This window comes from Thunnus thynnus, chromosome 10, assembly GCF_963924715.1.
Source record: "Thunnus thynnus chromosome 10, fThuThy2.1, whole genome shotgun sequence".
NCBI lineage: Eukaryota > Metazoa > Chordata > Actinopteri > Scombriformes > Scombridae > Thunnus > Thunnus thynnus.
This window is the reverse complement of record NC_089526.1, coordinates 32,161,353-32,176,449: the sequence shown is the minus strand read 5'-3', so window position 1 is coordinate 32,176,449 and position 15,097 is coordinate 32,161,353. Positions and strand designations below refer to the sequence as shown.

The window sequence follows — 15,097 nt, the reverse complement described above, 5'->3', positions numbered from 1 at the left end:
TCTTCAGGATGTTTATTATGTTGCATTCTGCAGAGACATTTGTCAGTCTACCAGTTGTTCACTATTACTAAAAGATACATTCCTTGATTTGTTGCCAGCACACAGCAGCACCCTCAAATTATTGATGTTTTTAAGCTTTACACAGTTGAGTCAAAAATATGAACCATATGCTCAGATATTTGGGAATTTTGGAGCTGTTGGCTTTTAACAGATTATTTCACAAAAAATGTCATAGTATGAAAATGAATTATTTTGATAGAACATACATTTGGGTTTCTCAACTGATAGTTTACAGTTGTATGAGCTGTTGTATTTGAATGATTATACGGTATAAATAGGGAAGTTTTTATAATTATACAGTGTATAATAACTTATAATTGCAAGATATACAGGTACCTCCAATTAAAACACATATTGTAATAAACAACAACGAATCACATTGTTGTATTATCAGTTTTTGCCAAAGACAGTGTGAAGGCAGTTGATGTACTAGGGAGACTTTGAGGTAGCACTGAAATCACATTCAGTTACAGTGATTGATTAAAAAACTGATAAGTTATTTATCAGCATGGGACTCAGTGCGGCTCTATTTCAGTTTAGACTGCATATACTCAGCAACACATGTCCAAGCCAACAGTGAAGCAGAGCTGCTGTGTTTCAGCGCACCTGTGTGTTGCCTTGAAGGCTGGAACAGATGTGATCGTGTGTTAGTGTGCTGCAGTGTGTCAGCAGGGTGGGCTGTGCTGTGCTTTTCCTGCTTCTCTTGCTGACAGAGACAGATTAATAAGTGGAAGTGTGAATCCCACTGCACAAACTCTGTTGTCTCAAGTCACAAGCTACTGGCGAAACAGCCCTCAGTGTTTGTGTGTACAAAGTCCCACAAGTATTTTCACACAGTTTCTTGCTCCTTTTTTTGTGTATAATAGAAATAGTAGTATCGTTTATCTGGGCTATTTTTGGCAGAAAGTTGTTCCAATACAAACATTTCACATTGAGATCATTGGAATTACTTTTCCTTACTTTGAGAACCGTAAATGAAATTCCATTCACCTTCATTATATTGATATCTCAAAACCTGGACAAATCAAGCCAAACTGTCTGGATAACCAGACCCCTCTTCTTTGTGTGATTTGGGTGAACAGGTCCTTACAGGAGTAGTATACATACATTCTGTGTAAGATGCAAGGTTTAGAATGAAGGTATCCCATCACACTGGGGGTCAGAGGAGGTCAAGAGGTCTTGAATGTAGTCAAGTAGTAGCTACAGTGGAGGTGAGTGGTTTAACATGACCGGATAGTGATTTAAGTGCTCAGTGAAAACTGTGAACTTGAACAGTAATAGGATGAGCTTCAATCACTCATCATCAAATCCAACATGCAATGAACTGTGTGAAGCCCCACTAAAATCTAAAGGGTAGATGACTGATGAAGTTAAAAGAGTATTTTAAGATGAAGCAAAAATCAGAGGGTAAATATATAAGTAGAGAAGGATCAGCAATAAAATTATTCAAGGACACAAAATCAAGTTTGGTTGAAACTACTAATAATTTGTTAATAGGTGATATAAAAAAGACATTTGTATAGATTTTGTCAAAAGATTGAATAATGACTAAAAGCAATACAAAAGCAACAGCATATTTAGCCACTTATTGGCGAGGGAGCATTTGTTTGGAACATGTCGACCACACTGATCAGCAGTGAAGAGGTGGATTATGCCGTGAATCCAAGCTGACAGCTGCTGTGCTCCACAAAGGGGAAAGCTACAAATGTTTCAGAGCCACCCTCAAGCCTACAGGGGGGGTTACTCAAAGATTTTCAGTGGACTATTCCTTTAATGAAAAGAATCCTTTAATGAATTTTTTTTCTCTCCTGTGGAATTGCAAGTCAGAAAGTCCAGGGAAGACTGGACTTTTGAATTTGGCGTTATGTCTCTTCCTACACACATCTCTAGAGCAGCACCCCCTCATTCACACTAATGCTACTTATTGACTAAACCAATACAGCCATGGTTACATTTTCAGAATGGAGAAAAGAAGAGCTGCTCCTCCCACCTTGTTTTTCTGATGGCCATGGAATCTCCATATGTCCTTGAGATCCAGAATGCCTCTAGGCCTCGCCAGCATGTCCCACCTCAGTGAGCAGAGAGGCCAGAGGGGATCAGGGGAAGCTTCGTCCAGAGTTTGTCATGGAATCTGACCGGAATAGGAAGCGCATTGTAGCATGGCTGAATATGAAGATGAATGTTTATGTCCGATTAGCGATGCATGCTCTAATCATGGGAGAGTGGTAATGGAACACGGGCTGGCTTAGCCCTGATCCAGCTGCAGAGCCAGGACACATGTACTGACACATGAGCCGCCTCCCCGATGGCACCCAGGAAACAAGACCACACTCGCTCATTATGAAACTTGTACAAAGCTTTTCACCATTCCCCTGCAGTATTGTTTATTAAACACTTAAACTGATAGCAGATTTGAAAACCAGTATTTTGTTTATGGTATTGAAAAGCTAATATTCTGCTCATATTTTGCAGCAGTATGCAGTACTTAAAATAGTTACCCTTCTCACGTCACATTCTGATGCCACATCAAAACCAGCAAATGTGAACAAAATATTTTCATTTTTTTAGACTCAAAAATATCATGTCCTAGCCAAACTGTCTTAGTATTTGTGCATTTGTTGAGTGTATTGATTAGTCAGTTGACATTTGTGATTTCTGGAATATTTATGATTTAAAGGACAGGTTCAGAATTTTTTAAGTCGGTCTTAAAACAACAGTCAGGTGAGCATTGAAATGTGTTCCTTAAAACTGTATTCAAGACATACTGGTCTTTCAACACCATTTGATCTTCTAACATGTATTTTAAACATTTTGAATGCTGTCTAAAGCATGACGGTGATCAAAAACACACTGTGGATTTTGGCCCCCTCACTTACATTGAAAGCACATTTGAAGGGAATCTTTTAATAGGCAGTATGAACAGGAGGAATGATTATAATGAGGAAAACCTCTTTCACTGTTCATACAGACACCTGACTGTTGTTTTAAGACACACTTGATAAATGGTGAACCTGTCCTTTAAAGTCACTAGTAACACCACTAGTAAGTAGAAATAAAATAAAAGCCAAACAATATAATGGAATCTAGTACCACTACGACACAAACTCATATTGGCCCAACAGTCAACTCTCACACAGTATTAGCAAAATTTTACATTATGAGTTTCACAACTGTAGAATTTATTGCTGACCTTCTATTATATTGTATATATAATGAACATCTGCTCATGTTTGTGTGTGTTTTCTTGTCTGTTTGTTTTTCCCTGAAAATTAATCATCTTCTCATGAATTAAACACTACTGCAAGTGTATGTTTAAAACATCATCTGGCATACCATCATTATAAAGTTGTTATGGCTAATGTGTTAGCAAACAGTTGCTTATTTACACATCTAGCATACAGAGCAACGTTCATTCATTTTGAGTCATGTTTCTACCCACCTGAAGAATGTAAGTCCAATGGTATTTTTTTTAGCTCTGGTTTGGTCTCCACCAACAAACCATTTGGTGCTGAGCAGGTAATGTACATTGTACCGTGTGTTTATCAGAGCCTTTTCACTGAAAACAGTTGCCTGCTGCTGCTGTTGCTGCTGCTGGAAACAAGGTGGACGAGAGTGGCCTACGAGCAACTTCCATTGTTAATATAAGATAGTGTGTAGCTTTAAAAAATGTCTAATTGAAACATTTTTTTCCCTCCATGGTTCAGGTCCATGGGTCAGTGGGTGAGCCATGGTGGTTATGGGTGGAGGATCCCATCAATGATCACATCTATCACTCTGAGTACTTCCTCCTGCAGAAGAAACAGGTTGGTTTCATGGTACCACTATTACTAGACTGTTTCCTTTACAACCCAATAAAGCAGAGCCCAAACCTTTACTAAGCCTGTCACAAAATATCACTGCATCACCACAATTTTTCAGCTTAGTGAAGTAATAACTAAGACTAAATATGTAAATGAGCCCAGCCACAGTTCTGAACAGAAACACCTTAAAATACATGTTCCTGGTGTATTACTTCTTTAGTGCCTAGAAGAGAGCAACTAAACCTTAGTAAATATCCCCCAAAGAGAGCATTATGATTGATCTGTGATTGATGTGTGTGTGTGTTCCTCCCTCCAGGTGGTAACAGGAGAGCCTCAGCACATTGTGTTCACCATCCCCATCTTTGAGCCGTTGCCCTCCCAGTATTACATCAAGGCTGTTTCTGACCGCTGGCTTGGGGCCGAGGCCGTCTGCATCATCAACTTCCAGAACCTCATTTTACCTGAGAGACACCCCCCACACACTGGTACACACTCTCACACTCAGGTCTCACAAGTTGTGTTGTGATAGCAGAAATTTACAGCTTTACACTTAACTTGACACTAAGTCTGTTAGAATAACACCAACACGATTGTTTGACACAGTTGAATGTTTCCAGCTGTAAGATTCCAGTTGCTGCAGTTCATTGTTAAGAGCCACACTGACTACTGCCGACTATTCCAGTCCTTCTTTTTTTGTTTTTCCCTGTCTGCACATTTATTTACTTTGGAGCCACATGTCCACAGGCCCAGTGTAGTCCACTGTAATCACACAGCATCCTCACAGCAGGAGATGACTGTCCTTCTTGGCATCACCGTTAACCCATGACTTTCTCCCCCTCATGGCTGTGCTGGAGACTAGAATCTCTGTTTCTGTAGCTTCTAATTGAATCTCTGTGGTTTGGAGTTTAGTTTCACTCCTGCGTTCCTGTTTGCGCTTGCTGACAACAGCCTTCATTTTAATGTTTACTAATTGCTTTCAGTCATATGAGAGAGTTACTGCTGATGCAAACTGAAGATTTCCTGTTGCTGCTGCTTCACATTAAAAGCTTTCTCCCAGCGAATCAGCAGGATGGCTTTTATGGTGAAACAAGTTGGTGGAGCTAAACAGGTTCATACAAAAACATATAGATAATGATGGACTGAGACAGACTGGAGGTTAATCAGCATCAGCAGAAAGAATCAGGTGATGACTGTAATTCACAATTTTGTTGTGTTCCCATCTGCAAGAGAAGAAGGAAAAAAAACAAAACAAAACAAAAAATGATATTATTGAAATTAGACTTGCAACTAGCTTGCAGACAGACAAAACTCTGGATGCCATAGTAACCGGCTGTTGTTGAGATGTCAATACAAACTGACGTGACTTCTTTGTCACATGAGACATTTTCATTGTAGTATAAATTTTCATTGTAGTATAAATGAGCTAAACTAAACTAGCACAGATATTGAGTAGGCTTTCCATAGACTGATGGATTAGGCATCTTTTTTATATAACACAGGAGGCTTTACTATATGCAATTTTCTTTTACCAACATGTAAAGTTGGCACAAGCAAAAGTATTCTTTAAAAATACACTAACAATAACTTCCAGTCAACTTGAAACAGCGGCTCACCACAACAAAATGGCTTAGCTGTGTGCAAGCTTCACGAGACATCAAAACCCCATGTAGACTGGAGAACAAACACATGTAATCCTCCCATACTCCTTTCATTCACTCCTTCCAGACTGTAAGAAATGAACTGGTATATTATTTCTAACCACATTTCCCCTCAGCAAGAGCACAATTACAGCAGCTATCAGGGAAAAACCCCACAGCACAGACCAGATCATATCACAGACTGATGGAAAAGCATCATTTGATTATTAACAAAACAGCCACTTATATAAAAGTCTCAGTTTGTCAAGTTTTATCATGTATACAGTATGTAAAAAAATAAATCTGACGTTTGATGTTAAATGGAGACACATGAAGAACAGGAGAACACAGCAAGTCCAGAATACTCTTCTTCAGAGTGCTTAAACATGGGATATATGTTGCATTTGAGAAGAGAGACAGCATAACTGTAAATATAAAATGCTTAGTCGTCTGACCACTGATCCAGTTTCATCTTTCCCATTATTCTTTCCTTCTCAGAGCTGCTGGACCTGCAGCCGTTGCCGGTGACAGCTCTGGGTAACCGGGAGTACGAGAGCCTGTACAAGTTCACTCATTTCAACCCCATCCAGACACAGATCTTCCACACGCTGTATCACACTGACACCAATGTCCTGCTGGGGGCGCCAACAGGCTCTGGAAAAACCATCGCAGCAGAGATGGCCATGTTCCGAGTCTTCAACAAGTATCCAGGCTCTAAGGTTAGACTAGCAGGCCTGCTCCAACTGAATGCACTGACTTGCTCCTGTTTTTCCTGTTGGTTAACATTATTATTAAAAGCTGCTGACATTGGAAACTGAGAACCACCAGAAATTTGACCCGTAATACTAAACTGTAGATTATGTTTTGATCAGCAATTATGTGTAAATATGTAAGGGTAAATGAAGAAATACAAAGTTGTGAGGCTGTATCCTGAACTGATGTTGCAGACATTTGTGTCATTGGTGTAGATTGATGAGAGTAAAATAAGTTATTGTTAACAAATGTTTTGTTTTTGTTGCATAAGCTTTTCTAGATACCTGCGGTGTTAAAATAGGGACTCACTCATAATAGAACACACATCATACACAATCAATAGAAGTAGTCATTTAACATTATGTACCTTCAAGCATTACCATTGAGAGTGGAGTACCATTGAGTTTTTTCTTGACTGTATACTGAACTAACCACAGAAACATTTTCTCTGCATGATTCAAGAACCTTTTTTTAAAAAAAGCACAGTTAATAGAGCCGTAGAGGTGCTCTAATATACTTACAATATGGAAAGCTATTGAAAAGTAATACAATTTTACATCAAACCTAGGGAAACTTGGCAGTGTTTCCTTTCTTTAGATGACAGTATATGTTTTATAAGTTCCTTTTGTCCCTGTGTGTTCAGGTGGTGTATATCGCCCCACTGAAGGCTCTGGTCAGAGAGAGGATCGAGGACTGGAAGATCAGGATTGAGGAGAAACTGGGAAGGAAGTGAGTGGAGACAAACACTCTTTACGTTCACTAGCTAGTTGATGGCAGTTGGTTGTTAGTTGGGATGAACTGCTGTACACTGAGTTTACACATGAAAATCTTTACTAAGGTACTATTGTAATTCCTTACCAAAATGCAAATGAAATGATGTAAATTAAGAAAATATGACAGACATGTGCAGGCTGAGGTGTTTGTTGTCTTCATGTTTATCTGTGTGTAGAGTGGTGGAACTGACAGGTGACGTGACTCCAGATATGAGAGCTATAGCGCAGGCTGACCTCATAGTCACCACACCAGAGAAGTGGGACGGAGTGAGCAGAAGCTGGCAGAACAGGAGCTACGTTCAGAAAGTAGCCATCCTCATCATCGATGAGATCCACCTGCTGGGTAAGTGACCACAACACACCTACAGCAGTGTGTATAAATGGGATACACAACCTCTTCTATTCTTAGGACCAATTTGAAATGTGTTCTCATTTTGATTGGTATGTTTTGCAGATCCATAAATAAACCTAATTAAAAAATCACTATGTGTAACAACTACCGTTTGATAATTTTTTTAATTTAATTTTTTTTTCTTAGATTGAAGCTGCTGGTGGATAATGTGCTAATAATCTTCCAAATCCCTTTAATCTTTTGACTTTTTCTTCAAAAAAAAGTACATTTTGAACAATGAAATTAATGATTGCAGTGAGAGACTATAAAAATGATTTTTGTTGTTACAAGCTTCCTGCAGCTACTTTTATGTCACTATTGAGAAGAGCAAACATGAAGAATTTCTTCAACTGTGTAGAGAATTAGTCACTTTGTTATCGGTTTGTGACACAAAATCTCATGTATTAGATAAAAACACTGTCGACTGTATAATGTTACAGAATGTTACAGATAATTAAGGGCAGTCCACACTGCTAGTGCTCATGAATGGTCTCTGGAGCATTTTTAACGTCTATTAGAAATTTCCAGGCTTCCATTTTTACAGAAGTATCAATCAACACTGAATGTGCTCTCTGACAGTGAGCAGTTGCCACCGCAGCTGCTGCCCCACAATGTTCTGTGTTTTCAATTGGCGGCAGCAGGACACAATGCTGCCGTCATGCCTCCCAGCTACCTATGACCCTACCAGCCTGTAGGCTACCACCTGTACCCACCTAGTACAATCTCATCATACTGTGAATAGAGCGGGTTGTAGCTTAAAATAGAGGAAATGGCCAGCAATACATAGTATGTATTGGTAACTTCTATCATAAATGTTAATTGTCCCAGACCAGATCATCAGACTGTGAAGCTGATGTAGCTCCAGGACTGTTTCTCTTTATTAATCTGTCTGGTCTCTGCTGGTGAAAAGGTGTATCATTCAGGAAACTCAGATACCAGTAAAATCAGCTCCTGTATAGTTTCCCACACTGTAGTTTCTGTGGTTGCCATGGTTACACAGCGAGTCATGGCAGCTAGTTGAAAAGGGTAAACCATCATAAACTCCAACAGCAGTGGCAAAGAGCTGAGCATGCTCACAACAGCGACAGCTGACCTCCTTCTCCTTACCGTTGCAGCCACTGATGACCTCAGCAGCACATCAGCCATTGTGTTTACACTGAAAACAATGGACTCAGCAGCAGCAGCAACCGCTTGCTGTCTGAAAGCATCTTGATTCCACATGCATCACGATGAGACCCATCATGTCTTTTACACTCAAAAAACAAAAAAAATCCACTGTTGTTTTTGGTGAAGCAACACAAGCATCCAGTGAATTTACACAAATCTACTTCTACAATTTTTAAACATATTAATTATATCTACTATGATACAGTCCCTCAATTTCTCTGTGAGCTCTCTGGTTTCACTATGGGCATGAAAAGCTGCAGTAAATAGGATCAGTCAATTAAAAGCGCTGTGAATGCAGTGTGGAGGTTAGAGTTGGTGTTGATTAAAGCGCTTACACACTGCTGACATCTTGAGTCTGATGTGAACTTCAGGTTAGATGGTCAAAGCCTAATATTGCTATAGTTTATACTGTATTTATACTCATAACCCATAACCTAATTGCAGCTTCTGCTCTGAAGGCACTAAAAACCTAACTGCAACACTTCCTGTTTGTTGCATATAAACATTCTGACTGGACTGTACCATTGTGTGTAATTCCAGGGGAGGACAGAGGTCCTGTGTTGGAGGTCATTGTGTCCAGGACCAACTTCATCTCCTCCCACACGTCTAAGAGTGTTCGAGTAGTCGGGCTGTCCACTGCTCTGGCCAACGCTCGAGACCTCGCAGACTGGCTGGGAATCGCACAGGTCAGAAACACATAACAGTAGTTCTTTTACTCCCGAATATCAGAACATGGCTTAAAGAAAATGCAATGTCAGTGTGTTCCTCTTACTTCCTGGCCCTCTGTTCTTTGGTCAGATAGAGGGATCATCTTCATAAGCCCTCTTGTTTCAGGAATAGTCAGAATGTCTTTGTATACCAAGAACCCCGCCAGCCAGAAACCACAGTCTTTGTCTAGCTCCATGTCTTTATGGTTCATTTGTTGCCTGCCTCTTCAAATTTGATTGAATGTATATAATAATAGCAATTAAGATAAACAGATACTTTTGGCCTGGAGTGACTGTCGTAGTTTATCTCCATAATCGCCTGCAGTCTGTGTCTGGATGCCATGCTTAGGTTCTAATCACCAGGAATGACTGGAGCGTTGCGGGTGGATGAGCTGGCCTGTCAGTTTGAAGCAGAGATGAACATCAAAATGATACAAAGAAGATTGACTGAAATGATGTGATATGTTCTTATACTGAAAGCCAAAACACCTCAGTGAAGGCTCATATGAGCAGTGTCAGTTTGCCAATGTGAAAAAACTGTATCAAAGCAGAGTACTGCAGTAAAGACTAGATTATTGTTACATTCTTTTATATTCCTCATTCTTTACAACATGTATGAAAATTGCTTTCTGGTTACGAGGGCACTCATTATTTTCATTTTAACCAGTATTTTAGGATCAAAGTTGTCTACGTTCACTATTTAATATATGACCATGACCAAACAGATGTTGGAAATAGGTTAAAAAATAATAATTTATTATTTTGCTCACATATTTCTCATTTGAATCCAATAGCCAGCCTAACACAGAGCGAGTTATCTTGAGTAATACTGGCTAGGGCTGGATATTATTTATTTTGTAATACTGGTGCCAAACAATACCTGACCCTCTGTGTTTTTAGATAACAAAATACAGTTTTTGAACAGCACTGTTTCGAGAGCCTTCGCCAACTTAGAGTAAATAATAGATTATGTTATTGTAACCTTGTGTCAAATATGTAGGAAGAAGGGGTTGGAATTAGACATATCTTAAGATACATGGATGTTTAGGCTAAACAATTACACAAGGTTAGCTTCAACAAGCTCAGTGTGGCTGTATAGAACACAGGCTGTTGAAGTAAATGGGAAAACAAGTTGACTATGAGCACAGCAGTCCAAGACTGCACATTTCTTCAAATATATGTTCTGCTTTTCAACAGGTGCCTCCCATAGTGGTGGATTTTGTTTCAATTAGGGTAACAAGCTTTGTCGTTGGGTTGTGTAAAATACAACCACACTTTAAAATATTTAGTTCTCTCTGCTGTGGCTTCTGCTCTGCTGGTTGTTGTGCAGAAACAGGCACCTACACAGAGTGGAAGAGAGCAAGACCAAACATGCAACCACAAATCACACTAAAACCATGTTTTCTACTCGCTTTCTGGTTTCTTTGATACAAACAGATGAAACAACCTTAAGAATAATTTTTACTGATATAGAACCAGTGTGGTACTGAATGTTTTGGTTTTTTTAAGACAAGGTAGCACTGAAGCGTATCAGTGGGTACTATTAAGGTACCAAGTTTTAACAGCCAGCCCTACTGCTGGCCAGACTTCTGTGAAGTTTGGGAAGGGTGTTTCCTCATTTGCTAATGATTTTGCTGAGCCCCTGCCCCTTAACCACTGGTCAAAATTTACCACTCGGGTCCATTTCAAGGTGTCTTGGTGACCTAGCAGCCAGATGTCCATGAAATTTACTGTGGGTGTTTATTCACGGTCCTCAGAAGAAGTTTCCATATGTTTTTGGTCACTCCTTAGACTAAAATATCCGCTTGTACACTAGAAATATTAGCAGATGAACCCTTTTCCATACAGGACACTTGAACTTATGCAAGTGCCAAAATGTGCTTATTTTAATTAAGACATGTAATGATCCCTAGTGCCACCCTCAGGACAAAATGCACAGTCCCACTACTAATGATAAAATCTTTATTGTGTTGTTCAGTCCATCCAGTAGGTTATCATTGTGGGTTGTTATGGAGATTGCAGCCTGTAGGTGCTCCTAGCAGGGCTTTACACTTTTACTCTCGTTCCGATATACAGTGATTACCCCTCAAATTACAATGATTCTTTGTTCCTGTTTTGGTCTTTTGGCAACACCAATATATTATCAAATTATAGTAACCTCTCTAGGTATTAATCATATTTTTTATCATCACAGACACATTTCAGAATATTGTAGCTTAACTTTTTCTCTGCTGCCAAAGCTTTACGGAGTGTTGGCAAACTGGATTGGCTGTCTGCCATCCATAAATCTGACTGGCTGGCTGCTGTTTTGACTGAGCCATTAGATTTGTAGCTGCCCAATCCATTATCCAGGCTTTTAAGACATCTGAACATAGTACACGCTAAACAATGCAACACACTCATCACAACATCCTATAGCACACTTTGCTTCCAATGCTATTCAGACACTGCTGCACGACATCACCACACATTAAACACAGTGGACGTGGCACAGTTTGAACACCATATAGTCCACCATGCAGTGGGCTGCTGCTCAGCGCCTCAGTGACAGTGACAGACAGTTCACATTACAGCCAGATGGGGCTTCATGTTGCCAGCTGCACACATTAAATCTCTTCTCCTTTTTTTTTCTCTTTCTCCCCTCCTCCCCTCGTGTCTGTGTAACAGGTGGGTTTGTTTAACTTCCGTCCTTCTGTTCGGCCCGTCCCGCTGGAGGTTCACATCCAGGGTTTCCCAGGACAGCACTACTGCCCCCGCATGGCCACCATGAATAAGCCCACCTTCCAAGGTATATGGATATATCATCCATGATATTATGTTTGGTTTTCCAGTGTTGTACATTACATAAACACTGTTGCTAGGCAACTAACAACAAAATGGATGCCAATGTTTCTTTTTTTCATCTGTATTTCAGTGTTTAGGAATGGGACAAGTACCAACAGCAAAAGCAACTAACGCTAGCTAACACATTAAGGTTTTATATTGTGTAGTTATATCAAAGTGTTTTCCTTTTCTTTAAATGCTGTTTACCATTTATTATTGAAAGAAAACACTTGAAAGCCAAACATATTATGGATATATTCTTGTGCCACAAATATGTCTTAACCAATTCAATTTGAAGGAAGTAATAGCACCATTAAAGTAAAAAACTTACTTGAGGTCCTTGACTTCGGCAATCTGCTAGACTCCAGCTCCTGAGTTTCTCCTCTATCACACCGATGGGTGTGCTATACAGCTACTATTATATGTAGCTATTATAGTAAAAGAAAAAGTACGGACACTGGTATATATATAACTGTCCTTTTATTCCAAAAGTCATAAAGAAAGCAAGGGAAGTACATTTAATAAAGCCCTGGAGGGTGGGAGTGGATGAACCCGATTAAAGAGTAACCGCCCATATGGGACACTGAAAAGTAAAGAGAACGTGCCCGCAAGGAGGCAGGGATCATTTCATTGGTCAACACAACACCTGGCATTCTGTCGGTTGGGGAATTTTGACAGGGTTGTTGCACAAAAAAATCCAAGAGCAGAGTAGAAATTTGAGAGCAGACGTTTCACAAGTGCACAGAAGCAGCCTGAGTGTGAGGAGAAGGGCTGAAGCTGGAGCAGGAAATCTGTGCAAGCAACAATATATCTGAATGTAAGCATACAGTTAGAGCAAAAGCAGAGCAAGTCTAAGCACAAGCAGAGGCTATTTGAGAGCGAGGGAAGGATTTGAGGGAAAGAATAACAAAATCTGAATGTGAAATCAAGAAATCATGTCCTCAAATTGAAAAGACCACACTCTTGAATAAAGACAGGAAAAAACCCTATAAAGGTACTGCTCAACTTCCACGTATTGTACAAACAATATACATGTTTTATGCACATTTAAACAAGTGTAGATTTGAGTACATACTACATTCTGCAATCAAGTGAGATGATTTTGTTGAGAACTGCAAAATTACTACAATTTAAAACAGTACTAACTTTTCAGAAATCGAGCAACAACCTTAATATGAGATCTGACCAGCATAAGATATGAAATGTTGATCACAAATGTCTCACCGACACACATGATCACACTAGGGGTATACGAACGTTTTGCACACGCTACTTTCTTTCTTTCCTTTTTTTTCTTTTTTTGTTTTGTTACAGTTTCTCCATAGAAATAAACCTAATTTCCATTTAATTGATAGTACTGAATGGATATCAGACAGAGAAAACCCATTAACTACACCGTGTGATGTGTCATATTGTAGGTGCAAATAATTGTGGTCATGTGTGTTTGTGTGTGTGAGTATGTGTGTTTTGTCTGTTTTTTTGTTTTTTTCACAGTAAAGAGCAATGTTTAACACTAGCTTCATGCATCATTGCAGCATGGCAAAATAATTTAACAACAGTTATGTTAACATTTGTCTTACCTCTCAAAAACTTCTCAAAAAAATAACATATACAGAATAAAAGAATGTATATATTTTGAACTTATCTTCCCAGCAATACGCAGCCACTCCCCAGCCAAGCCAGTGCTGATCTTTGTCTCATCCCGACGCCAAACTCGACTGACCGCCCTGGACCTCATTGCTTACCTGGCCACAGAGGACAACCCCAAACAGTGGCTACATCAAGATGAGAGAGAGGTACGCTAACACACAGCAGCTACTGCAAAATGTAACAGTTGTCCACAGCAGAAATGAGAAAATCCACCTTCATGTACAGTAGCTGTGTGATTGCTTTTCATTCTAATGCACGTCCACCACGTCTTGTGTATTTTCACGACCGCCCCTTTTGCTCTCCCTCCGTATCTCTGTGTAAGTGCTGGTTTAAGCGTAATTACAGATGGAATTCAACCCAACTTTGCCGGAAAAGCCTGTGTCATCCTCCATTATATTGTCTCTGCATACTTTAGGATCAGTTCAAGATGAGATGGGAGCAAATGGCTCCAGGCCTGACAGAGCATGGACTGTAATCACCTCAACATGCATGTCGACACACGCACACACACACACACACAGATAGAGAACAGCAACATGGCACAAAGGAATCACACAAATTATTCATCCGCTAATGGACTGTTTATTCCGTTTGTTCCCATGTCTGTTTGCATGTGTGTGTGTGTGCATGCGGATTTGAGAGTAAAGAACATTTTATAATACTTTAATGTCAGCTCTGTTATTTTTATTGAAAGTGTAAAAGACGCCCAGCCACATAAAACATTACCTTCCATCTTTAATCATTCATGTGCCCTTTATTAATGGGATTGAAAATAAAGCAGAATTCATTGTTGAATCTGTCAGATACAAGGTTATCAGTGTTGAATACAATTTCAACCAGCACTAGTAGAGTCTACATCAGGTATATATACTCTTGTCTGCCATTAGACTGTATTTTATATTTTTATATATTATATATTACTTATATATTTTATATTTGCGTAACACCTTGCTCACACATACAGACTCCAAGACCAGAGAAGTGTCAGGATGCCAGTCATTGTGGATTTGCCATCAGTACACATGCTGACACCAGTTGCAGAGACTCACAGTGAAAAAGGGGCCCAGCAGCACAACATAGAGGAGTTCAGAGAGTTTCAACTTATAATTTCCAACTTTGAAGGTCCTTTGATGTATAGGGGCGGCAACCAATAGCACTCATTTTGATTCTCATGGGAGTAAGCCTGCAAAATAGGATGCATCCACACCACATCATAATTGGACCAAGACCAGCTCAAACATATTTCAGTTTTGCGAGTTTGTTTGTCTTTGCCATCTTATACAGTTTTAAAAACACTTAAACTTACAGTACTACAGAGCTCGGAACTATTCTGCAT

General features: G+C 39.6%; 1 protein-coding gene across 1 annotated transcript in view; it reads left to right on the top strand.

Moving 5' to 3' along the window:
* The window catches only part of ascc3 (activating signal cointegrator 1 complex subunit 3), a 173,381-nt gene that overhangs the window by 124,910 nt on the left and 33,374 nt on the right, over positions 1–15,097 (top strand). The window contains exons 23-30 of the mRNA XM_067602507.1: positions 3,765–3,863; positions 4,177–4,345; positions 5,996–6,216; positions 6,894–6,979; positions 7,200–7,366; positions 9,122–9,267; positions 11,956–12,076; positions 13,765–13,907. Of these exons, the coding sequence (XP_067458608.1) occupies positions 3,765–3,863; positions 4,177–4,345; positions 5,996–6,216; positions 6,894–6,979; positions 7,200–7,366; positions 9,122–9,267; positions 11,956–12,076; positions 13,765–13,907 (1,152 nt within the window). The remainder of the gene's footprint in view (positions 1–3,764; positions 3,864–4,176; positions 4,346–5,995; positions 6,217–6,893; positions 6,980–7,199; positions 7,367–9,121; positions 9,268–11,955; positions 12,077–13,764; positions 13,908–15,097) is intronic.